This window comes from Lonchura striata, chromosome 7, assembly GCF_050655825.1.
Source record: "Lonchura striata isolate lonStrDom1 chromosome 7, ASM5065582v1, whole genome shotgun sequence".
In the NCBI taxonomy this organism is placed as follows: Eukaryota; Metazoa; Chordata; class Aves; order Passeriformes; family Estrildidae; genus Lonchura; species Lonchura striata.
The window spans coordinates 20,188,833-20,204,197 of record NC_140709.1 but is presented as its reverse complement, the minus strand read 5'-3'; the positions used below and the strand labels follow the sequence as shown (position 1 = coordinate 20,204,197).

At 36.2% G+C, this 15,365-nt stretch overlaps 1 protein-coding gene across 3 annotated transcripts in view; it reads left to right on the top strand.

Moving 5' to 3' along the window:
- TLK1 (tousled like kinase 1) overlaps positions 1 to 13,898 on the top strand; it is a 67,553-nt gene extending 53,655 nt beyond the window's left edge. For all 3 annotated transcript variants that reach the window (XM_021552450.4, XM_021552448.3, XM_021552451.3), the window contains exons 13-21: positions 254 to 351; positions 3,732 to 3,813; positions 4,074 to 4,165; positions 4,252 to 4,341; positions 4,959 to 5,128; positions 6,432 to 6,567; positions 8,759 to 8,870; positions 9,154 to 9,261; positions 12,138 to 13,898. In XM_021552450.4, the coding sequence (XP_021408125.1) occupies positions 254 to 351; positions 3,732 to 3,813; positions 4,074 to 4,165; positions 4,252 to 4,341; positions 4,959 to 5,128; positions 6,432 to 6,567; positions 8,759 to 8,870; positions 9,154 to 9,261; positions 12,138 to 12,314 (1,065 nt within the window). In that variant the 3' untranslated portion in view covers positions 12,315 to 13,898. The remainder of the gene's footprint in view (positions 1 to 253; positions 352 to 3,731; positions 3,814 to 4,073; positions 4,166 to 4,251; positions 4,342 to 4,958; positions 5,129 to 6,431; positions 6,568 to 8,758; positions 8,871 to 9,153; positions 9,262 to 12,137) is intronic.
- The last annotated feature ends 1,467 nt before the right edge of the window (positions 13,899 to 15,365 follow it).

The window sequence follows — 15,365 nt, the reverse complement described above, 5'->3', positions numbered from 1 at the left end:
CTACAGTGCAGAACAAAACCATGAACATCCCATTACCTGTGGGTTCATGAACAGAAAGATTTCCTGAAACAGGCTTTTGCCTTATCTTTCTGAATTTTTCTGGCTTTAAGAGAAGAGCAGTGCTTTCTTTTAGTTCAGCAGGATTTTGTAATGTAATGTTCCTCCATCACCACTAGTATTGATGCAGAGGTAAAAATACCCTTTTCAAATGGGAAGTAAATGAGCTTTTATATTTCCTTCTTTTCATTTGCAGGAGGAAGCTGAAATACAAGCAGAACTTGAACGTTTGGAAAGAGTTAGGAATCTTCACATTAGAGAACTGAAAAGAATAAATAATGAAGATAATTCACAGTAAGAGTCTTTACTGTCTTAATTTTGCATGTCCTTTTTTAAAGTAATTCTCTAGTATCCCATTTTACCTATAGAAGAGAGACTTGTTCATAATTTCTTTTTGGTTCTCTATGTTTATGTATATATTTTAAACACCAATTTATTTAAACTTAACTAAAATTTCTGGCAATTTGGTAAATTTATTAATGTTTTTGTTGAATATGCAAGAAATAACATACCTACACAGCTTATAGTAAACAGGTGAAACTTGCTAGACCATATTACTAAGCTTAAAAAAAAACACTTGTGAGATAACTTAATGCAGGTCACTTAGTTGATAATAGTGCAGGACGTTTGATGCACCAGCAGCAATTTTGTGCTGCACTTACCAAAGTTAGTTTTGTGTTTATGGCACTGTGATTTCATTCCTACTAGGTGTAGGTACCTAGCAGGAAAAAGCCATATTACAGAATCACAGAATAATGAGATTGGAAGAGACCTCTAAGATCATCAAGTCCAACCTATGCCCTAACACCTCAACTAGACTATTAGCACCAAGTGCCATGGTCAGTCTTTTTTTAAACACATCCAGAGATGGTGATTCTACCACCTCTCTGGGAAGACAATTCAAGTACTTTATTTTTCTTTCGGTGAAGAATTTTTTCCTAATATCCAACCTATACCTTCACTGAGTAGCTTGAGACTCTGTCCTCTTGTTCTGTCAGAACATTTTTATATATAAGGTATTACGTTGTTACTTTGTATTTCACCTTGAACAGCAGTGTATCACAGTGCATGATAATAACTGTTACTGTGTCGTTTTGAAAGTACTAATTACATCACTTCATTAAGTCTGTTTTCCATGATGATAAATACAGACTCTACAGTTTCACCAACACTTTCAGCTGGCAGTGTTGCTTGAAAGGAACTGGTTCTTCCTCTCCCTGGCTACTTAGCCCTGTTTTCTTTTACATGCTTACAGTGTCATTTCTTTACTGAACCGATGCTGGAAATTGATCCAAATTAAAACCAGCTCCTGTGGTTTATTTTTCTGGATTAATTTTAATCCAGGATCAATTTCCTGGTCCAGTTACAAAAATACTTATGCTGCCATGAGGAGAGAGGGCAGTGCAAGGGTAGAATGAGCCAGGAGGAAGGACATGATGGGACTGGACTTCTCATTTTCTGCACTAGGAAATGTTAATGAAATAGTAGCCCTAAGCCTTCAGGATTTATTTTTTACTTTTTAGACACAATAGAATTATGGATACACTAAGGCTTTTAAATCTTAAAAGAAAAAGGTGTGAAATTGTGCCTAACTGTTCTAATGGTACCTTACCATGCAGTAATACAGAAATTGTTACCATGTGGCTTTAGTACTAATGGATAGCTAAATTGTTCTGTGGTTTAGGTATGAAGAGTAATGGGTGTTGATACTTACATATTGATGGCAGAGAATTTTGTTTTTAAAATGTGTATTTTAAAATAAAAATATACAATATTATTTAAAAATAAATATCCTACAACAATTAAACAAGCAGGGTCAGTGATAACCTTTTTAAATCTTCAGTTTTTGCATTAGAACAGGTTTAGTTTTTTTTTAAAAAAGAATCCTTCAACAATAAGGAATAAATGGCACAGAAAAATAATAGGCTTTGACTATGAAAATACTGCATATGTGGGGCAAAGAATATCCAAATTATGGTCACAGCTGAAAACAGTTACAGGACATGGAGAAGCTTCAGTCTATGGTGCAGCTTCACTACTCATCGTCTGCAGTCAATGCTAACCCACTTTACAGAATGGTACAGAATGGAAAGCTTTAAACTTTGTGTTCATGTTTTTGTGGAAGTTTCAGATGAGTGTTTACCAAGTGGCCAAGTCACAGCTAATAGTCCTTATGTAGAAGAGAGAAGCAATAGAGAAATAACTTAGGTCTGTAGCCCCTGCTGTCTTTCCTAACTTGTCTTGGTGATATGTCTTGGCTGTTTGGTAAGGGAGAGAGTTCCCAGCCAAAGCAACTGCTGGATTCTGACTCAAATCCTGTTGAGGTTTCCACTTCCTACTGTGGTGTAAAGCTAAGCCCATTTTCTTGTTCTAGCAACAAGTCCATCTAACCATGGGTAAACTTGTATATCTACAACTGGAACAAGGGACAAGTTGAGAGTGAAGGTTAGGGGTTCCCTGTCTGGCTTTGGAGCCTGTATGATGCTGGGGTGCAGGTTCTGAGCCATGGAGAGCCACATAGAGTAGCAAAAGCAGTGGATAGGGAAGGTGGTAAGATGCACGATATTGGCCTACTAGAGGTACACATGTACTAGAAAGACCATAAAAAAAGAATTGGACTACTGGTCACATGACATCAAGGTCCTAATGATGCTGCTTCTAAATTTGTTTTTCTTCTACAATGAAAACATTATTTACTGTCTGTGGTTTCTTTAAAAAATATTTAGCATTGAATTATGTATCTTTATAGTGAATAAAAGGAATAGGAATTCTTTATAGTGAATAAAAAGGAAAATTTTATTTCTAAAAGGGGCACAGTAGGCAAGAATATGCATATACTCTCAAATACTTGACTACCTATGACCATACTTCCAAAACTGTAGAGAATATGGAAGAATGGGATAAGCTATTGGCAGACTGGCACTATATTCTTCTATGAAGTTTTCTATGGATTATAGCTGACAGCTTGCATTCAATTCTTGCCTTGCCTGCTTGCTGTACTAAGAATGTGGTGAATATTCAGATCCCTTCCCTCTGGTTGCATAGAAGAATGTATTTTTTTCTCCTATATACTTTAGGAGAGTATGGCCCTTTTTCTTGGTCTGGCATATCATTTTGTATTTGGAAGAAGTGTTTTCATTTTGCTTTTGCTTAGGGTATGAGCAGATAGTCAGTTCTTCTGTGTGTTTTCCCCATATTGCTGTTTCTGATTTGTTTTAACTTCTTAGTGTTATATAAAATCCGTTTTTTTAAAAAAGAGGCATATCTGGTCATGTTTTGTGTGAAATTGGAAGAATGTCCTTCTCATCTGTTCCAGAAAGTTGAAGTGTGAGTTTTTAAAATTTGGCACAACAAAGAGAGATCCATGTATCACATGCTTAAATTTAAAGCATGCTTTTCTTATCTTCAAAAAAATAGAGAAAAATAACAAAATGTTTGCCAGGATTGATTGTTTTGATGATAGTGTTGTGATAGTATGTGTAAACTAAATAGTTAAAAGGTATTGGTCATGTTGTACAGTTGTATCGTAAGATTTCTTATGGTATAATATTACTCAGCATATTTTATGTTGGTTCTAAAAGAAAACTTTATTTGATGAGTAGTACTAAGAAATTTGCATTTTAGATGCTACTTGTTTACCTTAAACAGAATAAACCAATTTTTTTTCTTTCAAGATTTAAAGATCACCCCACACTGAATGAACGGTATTTGTTACTCCATTTACTTGGCCGAGGTGGCTTCAGTGAAGTATACAAGGTACGGTTTGTTGAGTCTGATAAATATAATTTTTGAGCTATGTACATTTAATTTGGGGGGAGACAAAATGGGATCTAATTAAGTAGAAGGCCTGTAATCAGTTGACCAGGCTTTGATTAACCTGTGGAGGAGAGGTAGCATGACAGTAGCCTTGTCAATAGACTTGCGAATTACATGCCATCTTTTTTCCTCACTTTACTGGGTGTTATTTTTACCACCTTTGGTTATAACTTTGCCATATTCATGAATTTCTTTTTTAGGCTTTTGATCTTTATGAACAAAGATATGCTGCTGTGAAGATTCACCAGCTTAACAAAAGCTGGAGGGATGAAAAGAAAGAAAACTACCACAAGTAAATACTAATTACTTACACTTCATATGTTAAGCTTAATAGCATTTTGTTGATTGTAGAAGGCTAATGTATCCATCTTCTTTTAGACATGCTTGCAGAGAGTATAGAATACACAAAGAACTGGATCACCCCCGAATAGTTAAACTGTATGACTACTTCTCCCTGGATACAGATACGTAAGTAGAACTTGGCAAGGATTTTAGTGCTGTATATTAGATAAACAGAAATGAAGAGTATTTGGACAAAAATAACGCATGTTCTTGCTTTCAGCCAAAACATTTTAAAAAACCTCATACTAGTTGCAGAATTTTGTCTGCTAAATATTGCAGGCTTTCTATAAGGTGATGAAGAGAGTGTTTTGCAACACCTGCCTGGTATCTAAAGGCTCCAATACCTTAGACAATTTTCCAAGACTAAATGGCATCAGGAGCATTACTAACCTAGGCATAGCCCCTGGTGACTGGGCTGCATCTTTTTGCATGAAATTGTCACCTCTTAAGGGATAGTTAAGGTATTTTGATTTTGAGAAATGGGTCTACTATAAATAAAGAGGCTTTTCTTAATTTCTCATCCATATGGATGCATTCTCTCTTTTACTATAAATGTTCTGATTTACATCAGTCTTCATAAGCTAATTGTTACACCATGTGTTCTATGAACAATTTCATTAATGTATTTTAATATTCAGGCAGCCATTCTTAAACTTGTCAGAATGAAACTAGGTTGTCATGTCTGTTTCTGATTATACAGTATGATACATTCTTTCATTTTGTGTCTCTAAATTCTACCCTAGGTTTTGCACGGTTTTAGAATACTGTGAAGGCAATGACTTGGATTTCTATCTCAAGCAACATAAATTGATGTCAGAGAAAGAAGCTAGGTCCATTGTAATGCAAATAGTAAATGCACTACGGTATCTCAATGAGATCAAACCCCCTATTATACACTATGATCTTAAACCAGGTAAGTGGGAAATGTTATGATTGAAAATGTAAAATTTTTTTATCCTTTATTTTGTTTGTAATTCATGTATGAAAATGCCAGAGTTATCTTCTGTGTGTCAGGGTTATTGCAAACAACTGGAAAAAGTATGTACTTTTCTTCAGAATTTCATTGCCAGAATCATCTGCCTTTTCTGTGGAAAATGTTTGTTACAACTTTTCTACTTTGCAGTATTTTGATTTGAATTTGTGGGAAAAAATCATATAGCTCATAAATACATGCACTGGTAGTTAGCAGTATAAAACAGGTAAGATCATGATTAGGATCAATCCTGTCTGATAGTTGGGGAATGCTGGTGTGTAATTAATTTTTCCCATATGTTTTTTTTTTAACCTGTAAATATGTCATCAGTCACTTTCAGCATCACAGCATAAACATTTCAAAACAAGACTTTACAGAGAGTTTTCTTTGCAATGAATAATAAATATATTTATAAACAACATTTGTTTTGATTCCATTACCTTTGTTTTACCATCTTGGATGAATGATGCTTATATTCTTCATGTGCTTTAATCTGCTACACTTCCAAGTATGTATGGGGTTTGTAAAGTAATTCTTAATGCCAGGCTGTTTGCTTTCTGTTCCATAATAAACTGTTCACACAGGTTTATTTTATCTTATGAATATGTACAGAATGTAGTCTTAGTCTCATTAGTTTTTGTTCACAGAGGAACTTCATCAAATAATTTTTATATCAAGAAATTATTGTACAACTTTAACACATGGAGTAAGATTTGTAGGATTGCAGCAATTTCTTGACACAATATTGTGGCATATGCAAACCCCGAAAACTGTAGTGTAGGGTTTGTTCTGGCAGAAAAAGAATGAAATTTATTTGTAACTACTATACTGCTGCATTCGGATATTTCCTCACTCCATTTTGGTGTTTCTTTGCTGACCAACCAGTTCCCAGATGAGAGAGCCATTTCATGATGATCTAGCCTAGAGAGTTGCTGAAACTGCACAGAAATTTGTCATGGTCAAGTTACTTGTCATAGTCAAGTTACTCTACACTTGAGGATGTAAAGATTATGTAAATGTATCTCAGTTGGTTAAAGCATGGTGCTAATAACACCAAGGCTGTGGGTTTGGTCGTGGGTCCCTTTTAACCCAGACTCTTTTATGGTTCTGAGTCTTTGATTCTCTAAAATTGTCACTTACCCTCATGAAGTTAGGTGTTCTTGAAAATTGGACATGGTTTTGAAAATAAAGCATTCTGTTAGCTTTTTTGAAATAATTTTTATTTTCTTTTCCCCCTGAATAGGTAATATCCTTCTTGTAGATGGAACAGCATGTGGAGAAATAAAAATTACTGATTTTGGTCTGTCCAAAATAATGGATGATGATAGCTATGGGGTGGATGGAATGGATTTAACTTCACAGGGAGCAGGAACTTACTGGTGAGCCCTAGTTTGATTTTTCTGTTTAGACTTTGGATCATTGTTCAGATTTTATAAATGTAGTCTTATAAAGCCAATTTGGTTGCTGGTGGTTGAAGACATTTGATGATTAAGTGTGGGTGTTTGGTACTTGGAAATTGTAGAACAGGGATTACCAACAGGTAATGTCCTTAGGACAAAGAATATTCACTCTTCCTTCCTAAACATTAATGACAGCTTAGCAGCTGTGATTTATTTTTTGTGACTTGCATACTTGTCCGAAACAATGGAGGTTCAGAGCTGCCAAAGAATAGGAATGACAATAAGCATTTCATTGCTTACAGAAAATCTGGTTTTAGAATCACTAAAGGTGCAGATTCTTCATGGCACAGTAGCTCTTTCAGCCTGGGTATGTGCTGGCTGTGTCAGAGTGGGTGGATTAGAAATCCTGTACTGGGCAGGTTGTTACAAGTCATTTGCTCTACAGAGAAGCCAGTGTCATTCCCATATGCTTTGCACCTCTTCCTGTATTCAGGGGTTGTATTGTAATAAAATTTTTGCCTTTTCCTTCAGAGTTCTTAGAAAAGGAAACGCATACTCTTCCACAAATGCCACTGCATCCATGCTGTGAGAAAATGATTACTCAAGTTGAAGCATTTTAGAAGTGTTAGGCTTTTGCTACTCTTTTTAATGCTTTACCTGTTTAAACACCAATTTAAATGTTTTATTTTAGGAATGTATATCAGAAAAATGTTGGCTTTTGGATTTCATCTAGAATGCCGCAGGCACTAGTGGTGCTGCAAACTTAAAAGTAAAAAAAAATCGGTAATCATTATAGATTCATGGTGAATCTCTGCATTTCTAATTCATGCTTTCTCTGAGCCCAAAATCTTCATTAGGGAGGGAAAAACTTAGAGTGAGTTTGATGTTGGGAATGAGTCTGTTCAGAGTACATTGCACAAACTGTCAACAGCATAGCCCTGGAAGGGATTTCCTCAGTTACTGGGTTCAGTTACCTCCCTTCTCAGGCAGTTAGGTTATCTAAATCTCTTTGGTAAACTTCTATATGTTTATATTAAATTTAGTTAGTGTTTTGGCCCCAGTAATCCGATTTGAAATGTCTTCTGTAACCTCAGTTCTCTGATCATTAGAAACCTAATCCTCTAATTTGCAGACTGTGTATATTTGTGGCCAGTTTATACTTGTTTGCTCCTGTGCTAACATTGTCCTCCCTAAAGTAGGTTGTGGCCCCTTCCTAGTACTTGCACCTTGGTGGTTTTGTAGCCTTCACCTTTTTTTCCCTCTGAACTGTAGGCTATCCATTCTTCAGATCATTTTAATAACCTTCTTTGCATTTGTATCACTTAAGAACACTTGTCTTGAATGTTGTAATCAGAATTGTAGACAAGTATTCCAGAAGAGAGTTTGTGATACTGTTTAAACTTGTTGCATTTTCATCTCATTTTTCTGCCTATTTCCATTTCTAGAAATATTTCTTCAGAGTTTCTCTTCAAGTCTTATATGTTACTGACAAAAGAGTGCCTGTTCTGTAGTTGCCCTAATAGTTTTTCTGCCTTTTTCAATTTTAAATATTAGTCAATAATACTTGACTGCACTTAAATTAATACATTTGGAAGGTTTTGTTTGCTTTGTAAAGGAAATTCCATTTCATCAGTTATTCTGTAATTCAGGAATAGCATGGGAACTTCCTCAACTTCCATTAAGTAAAGTTCTCTTTGTGCAAAATATAGGGACAATAGAAATAACTATCACCTTTGTCTATCATATAGGCCTCCAGGTAATGTTACCATTTTTACTAAAAACTTGGGTAAAGGGTCTTTAAGCTATCTCTGTATTTTCTTTGATTCTTAAACATATCTTGCTGTAAAATGCTCTGTTATGTTTTCATCTTTTCTTGCTTTGATAGATGGCTTCATATTTAACCTGGGGTCCCAATTTTAAAAAAGTGATAATTGGTGGTTTAGGTAAAAAATGTTTGTATTTGTGCTTGTGTTAAGTAGACCCCCCTGTTTGACTAACTGTACAGAACTGTATTGTCAGTTTTGAAGAGTTGCACAGTGTTGGAATGCAGATTGTAGGGCAACTCTACAATTGTCAAAAGCTCAGAGGTGAGGTGTTTGTACAGTTTGATAATTGATCACGTTCTAGTGATGCTGTACTTACAGACTGAAATGCCTGTTTTGTTTTGCAGGTACTTGCCTCCAGAGTGTTTTGTAGTTGGCAAAGAGCCACCAAAGATTTCTAATAAGGTTGATGTGTGGTCAGTTGGAGTAATCTTTTTCCAATGCCTTTATGGTAGAAAGGTAAGGAAAGTGTTAGAAAATCTAAAGAGTTTTAGTGTAGGTGCCTGTTCTCACTAGCCTGTGAATTATATTCATAAAGACATGAATCTACATGGAAAATTACTTGTGTTACATTTTGGTGGTGTACATTGGTTTTTGCCAAAAATTAGAAAATCTTGCCTGCAACTTTTTTATTTTCAGAATAGTTGGCAGTTTGTATTAACACTGCAACAACTTACTATAGTTTATACTTACTATACTATACTGCTTTTTACCTGAAAAAATTCATGTGTTTGTTTTGCAGCCATTTGGCCACAATCAATCACAGCAAGATATCCTACAAGAAAATACAATATTAAAAGCCACAGAAGTTCAATTCCCTGTCAAACCTGTTGTAAGCAATGAAGCCAAGGTAACTTTTACTATAATCTCTGAGTAAAACATTCATCTTAAAGGATTCAGCTGTAAAATTGTTGTTAACCCAAGAATGCTGTGGAACATAATAACTATGTAGAAAAACATACTTGAGATCTAGTATTTGGACGTTTTTATTTAAGCAACCTTATTCTGGGACTTCTCAAAGTCATGTACTTCACAGCAAAACTATATATACTTTTTTCCAGAAATTTGGAAGTGGTTTTTAAGTAGGCCACCTCAAAATGATCTGCTTTACTTTTTCTCAGAGGACCTTATGTGTCTTATTCAGGCTGTCTTACTAGAAGTTCTTGTGAAATGCTGCTGCTAACAGTAGCAAGCTCTTTCTGAAAAGAGTGGATGTTATTCTCTGCAGCCTTACTGGCTAGAAGAACTACTTAACTACCAGATACCTGAAGGATATGACCTCTAATACTCTTCCCCTTGAAAGGTTGTAGTATGTGTGTATAAACTTAAATCTGAATTTAGAAACATGAATTTTTGAGATTGAGAATCTAGAAGATATTTTGATGCTGATTCAGGAAGTAAGACTGCCAAAACAGTTGCTCTGCCACAAAGGTGTCAATTCCTCTACACTGTCTGGCTATTCAGAAACAGATTAAGGTGGTTTCCCAAATGATTACTACTCTGAGCATCTGTAACACAAATCCAAGTCTATGAAAGTGGAAGAAAATGTTATATGTTACTTGCTTGTGAAAACTCTCCCAGTTTTTGAAAGATACATTAATGATCAGATGCAATAGATGTGCTCTTTGAGAAAAAAATGCCAAGATAGTAAAATGCTTATTCAAGTTTCAGCAACTAAGTAAACATACTTAGATTTGGGGCACACCAAAAATTTAAGAAAGTTAAGATTCAGCTTCTAAAGATTAAAAGGAAAGGAAACATATTTCTAGAGGCAGTAACCTCCCAACAAGATAAATCATTTGGCTACATAAACTTGCTGTTACAAGTGGTGGTATATTTCTGTTAATTATATTTTCTAAAAGTAGTGTTAGTGAGAGAGTTGCAGTTAAGGTTATAAAAAATGGTAGTTAGAATTGGGGTGGTTTTTAATTGAGGTTTTGTTTGCTATTTTTCACTGGCATTTGAAAAAAAAATGAATGCAGTTGACATATCTGCATCATGTTACTGATACCTTTACATAGTAAGAGTTGATATCTATGTCTTTTAACTTTGCATTTCTTTGTCCTTTATAGTTTTTATACAGAGGATGTTAGGAAAGAGTAGATAATTCAGCATGGAGAATTGGCAACTTTTTGCGTTTTCTGTGTATTTGCATGCTCTGTTTGTTTGAAAGACTAAAATAAATTTCCAGTATTCTCCACTCATATTAACCATTGTCATGATAGCTGTGAGAGAGAGGGAGAAATTATTCTCTGGTGGAAATGCTATAAAACAATTTCAGACTAACTTCTTAATGTAGACCATTTACAATGGCTGTGTAGAATCCAAATTGTTATTCAGCTTTATAGTCCTGGCAGTTAGAAAAGAACAGCTTGTAAACTGAAATTCTGATCTGGAAAGCATGGAGATTAAATAAATATGGAACCTCAAATGACATTGTTAGTTTTCAGACTGTAACTATCCTTTGATCCTCCTCACTGTTTCCTATTTTGTGTAGTGGTCTCCTTTGCTTCACACTTGTGTGGCTACAGTGCCACAAAACTGTGAAGTATTTGAAAAATATTTCAGACACAAACTGTTACTCTGAGGATCTTGAGAATAACTGTTTACAGTTCAGTTGTTTTGAAGGATTTACTGTGAAGAATTAGATTAAAATCTGTAATATCCAAGAACATGTGAATATCTACTAACAGATGTGCATAACTTTTATATTGTACCTTGCCCATGCTGGATATGCAAATGTTAGAAGTAAATTCTAGCATGCTTCTTTGGAACTTGTATCACAGATTTTCTCCTTTAATCTCCAGTTTTTAATTGGAGCAAAGAACAAACAGCTGAACAGATTTATCAAAGAAGACATATGTAATTCTTTTAAATTAAGTTCTAAATTAAGTAATGATGTGCTAATCAGCTCTGTAGCAATAATAAGGATTTTCTATCATTAAATGTTGAAGCCTGGGCTCTCAGGAGACCAAGTGTTCTGTGTGTGCTAGACATAAAACTTGGCAGAAACTTTGAGTACAAAATGATTGGCATAGGTCATATGGACCTAAATGTAGGGATGGACCTACTGAATTTAGCTAGAGAGGTTTCAATTGATTGGATAATTTTAAACAGGTGTGATTGAGTTTTTCATGGGAAGAGAGTTTCAGCAAGGTAGTGGTTTCCTAAATATTCTTTATATAATGCCTATTGAGCATGGCAACCATCGATGTCAATTTTTTGCTATACCCTGTCATGGCACATGTGGAAATGCTTGCTTTCAAAAGTCAGCTAAAGCATTGAAATTCTGTCTCTGCATCATCCACCTATTCTTCCCCACTCAATGGTTTTAGAAGCTCATTGGAGAAGGTCGAAAAGTCTTCTTTTTAATCCTCTGACATTTTCTCCTGGTTTTTATTAGTCTGTTGAGGCATAAAACGTGCAAAAATATAATGGGGTGAGGTGCTAATGTTTTGTTTGTAAATATAGTTCCTGAACCATGGAAATATGTATTTAGAGTATGATTATTTGAAGCCAATTACTTTGCTGATTTTTCATTTCTGCCGTGATGTTACATTTCTTCAGTGGGCTCAGCAGTAAAATGTTACATTATCATTTGAATTGAATTATTTAAGAAAAGGAAATTGTTTAGAAGCTAGTTTATCCAGGAGAACTTGCCTATTTGCCTGAAAGCAAACGTAAGTATTTAGAATGTTATTGTAACTTTCTCCATTTCTTTTCTAGGCCTTTATCAGACGCTGTTTAGCATACCGAAAAGAGGATAGATTTGATGTCCACCAGCTGGCTAATGATCCTTATCTTCTCCCTCATATGAGGAGATCAAATTCTTCAGGAAACTTGCATATGACTGGCCTAGCAGCATCCCCTACACCACCTACTTCAAGCATTATTTCGTACTGAAATTTCTCCAGCTGAGGAATGGGATAATACCTTAGTTTAGTTTTCAGATGCAGTCTTGAGCTTGAAAGCATTTGAGTGTTTTTACACAGGACAAGTTTGATAACTGTGTTTTCAGACTAAAGTCCTCCTACATAGTGTCATTTGTATGATTGGAGTGGATCATGGATTGTGAATAAATGTGCCCTTCTGAGAAACACCATTAAATACTGAAAGATGAAGGATGACACTTCTGTTACAAACTAACAGGTATACTGTGTTTAAGACTGAAGAAGAGGTTTTTAGTTTTTTTCTGGGGAACATTGTAAATAATCTTTTTAATACTTTAAAGTACATTTGGTGGATACTGGAAAGTTCTAACATGAAGGGTAGTTTTTCATTATTTAAATAAGAAAGGGTAGTGAGCAAATTTGAAAACACAGGAAAATTTTTGTGCCTGGTTATGAACTAAATGAACTGCCATCTTTCCAAGACATTGATCTTTCAAAACCAAAGTAAGGAATGTGAGATGGTGAAAGATAATGTTCAGCATCAGATTTCTCAAATGAAATTGGAATATTTTATTTGGCTACTCAGGCTTGTACCTCCAAAAATGTGGTGGTGTTCTACTGAATTTAGATTGGAAGGGTGATACGGAATTCCTTTTAATTATTTCTCAAATAGATTGCTGATTTTGAAATCCATTCAGTTTTTTAAAAATACTATAGTTGCTGTGGTATTGAAACTTATGAAACCATCCAGGCTTCTAATAAAAGCAAGCAACAGTATGAAACCAAATGCAAACAGGTCATGTATAATGTTCTATGCAGGAATAATGATAAATTCCCTTCTAGCTCTACTGTAAATTGTTGTACAGATGTCACATTTTCAGTTAAATTTCAGCAACTTATTCCTGTAAAAATGTTTAAAGTATGGCTTTTTCTAATTGGATATTGTATTTTTTTTAAGTCTCCCTCAAGGCGCTTTTAATTGCTGCTAAATGACATTGCTTTCAGTTCTACAAGAGTCAAATGACCTCCTTAAGGTGCGAGTCAGCTGTACGAGCGATTGAGCATAGGCAATCCGTTATCAATCAAGGCATGTAAAGCACATCTGTGTTGGCCATATGCAGTACAGTTCTTTAAGTCAGTTTTCTTGCGTTCTCGTCCTGCAGAGCGCATTGATAATAGATGTAGAAGTTGCTCATGGTTATTCTCTATTTCTGGAAGTTCCTATCAACAAGGAAATGTTTCTTGTGGCTTGTACAGATATTTTAAAATGTGAAACATTTTCTAACTGCCTTGTATGGTAGAAACTTATTTTTCAGAACAGTGTATCTCTCTCCTGTTCACTATTCTTTTTACTATCCCCATTCTTGATGCTGAATACCTATATGTAATTTTGTCCATGTTGCAGAAAGAGGAGGCTGTATTACCACAGGTTTTCATTTAGTATTGTACAGTTAAACTGTTGCTCTTGTTTCTGATGTTGCAAGCCATTTTGTTTCCATTGTATATAAAGAAATGTTAACTGTCTCTTTAAAATGCTGCTGGACTTGTAGAGAATGTAGCCAAAACAGTAATAAACAACGGGCAGTTGAAATTTCAAGGTTTTCATAGTGTGTTTTTACATTTCAGCCCAGGGCAAATCACATAACCGTATCAGTGAGCAACACAAAAATATTTAAAGCAAATTATTCTTAATTACAAACAAAAGGCTAATAATGCAGTAATTAATTTAAGTAACATTGGAGGTGAAAGGGGAAGATTCCAGGAAACTTAAAACATCTGTCATTATGAGGTAACCAAAACTTCATTTGATTGAATAGACTGCACAGTAGCAACTCCTAAGTATTTCAGTGGTTCTTTTTAAAATGTTGAGCTGTGTGATAACATTAGCTCATAGAATTATTAGAAAACCAGGCTCAAAGAGAGTACTGGGACTCCATCCTTTCCACTCTCTACAGCACAAGACCGAGTGCAGAGTTCAAAGAGAATGTGCTATAGCTTTAAGTTCACATTAGATTTCATTCCTTCTTCTTCTGCATGTTGATAACTGAAATTGAATTGACGGTTTTACCAATGAAAATACCTTGGGTACCGTGCCCCGCCTCGGGCCCTGCACTGCGGCGCGGCCGGGGCTGGCGCTGCTGCTGTCGGGGCGGAGGAGCGGCGGGGCTGGGCTGGGTAGCCTGCTGTGTGAAGGAGTGGTTCTGCGAGGGAAGGGAGTGGCCAGCAAGGTGAGAAGTGCATTTTGGTCTTTTATTACTCTTCAAAGAGCCCTCAGGACCTGGTGCTTTTCTCTAGAAGTGGGATATTGCACGGGGAAGGGAGAATGGAGAGCCTGGCCTGGTGGAGTAGGGACCTGGGCAGTGAGCCAGGACAGAGGAACCTCAAAATTTGGAACCACTGTGGTTAGAGAGTGTCCTGATATTGATGTCTAAAATACTCGAGTCTTACAAATTCGATTGCATTTTTAAAACCTTTTTTTCCTCTGTACCAGCTGCAGGCAGAGTGAGGGCTGTGGTTCCAGCGCTGAGGGGTGGCAGGCAGCCCCACGCTCGGTGAGCCCGGCGTGTCCATCCGCCACACCACAGGCACCAGGGCGCTGGGGCCCAGCACGAGCCTGCCGCGGGCCTCGGGCTGTAAGCACCCGTCCTGAGTGGGCCATACCTCCAGGCAGACATGGCCTCTGGAGCTGAGGACTGTGCTGCCTTGGTAGGAAAGGTAAGACTGCACATTTTTCAAAGAAATAATAAATGATCCAGAAATCTCATGTCTTTGTGATCACAGATTGGTGAAAAGAGTCCAGTGAGATACATACAGCTCCCCAGGTCACCATCCTGGGGGTCGGTCTGCTATTGCATACCTGCCGTGTGAGACCAGTGTGTTTCTAAGCACCTCTTCCACAAACAAAGCAGGTTTTAGTCCTTAAAGCTTCGTAGGTAAGGATCCCTGAAAAACTCTTTAACCTCTTCCAATACCTAAGTTTGGCTCAAGTTTACTTATATCCTGACAAATTTGTCCACCTTATTCTTAAAGATGCCTCTCAGTGACTGCTACATTACTTATCCAA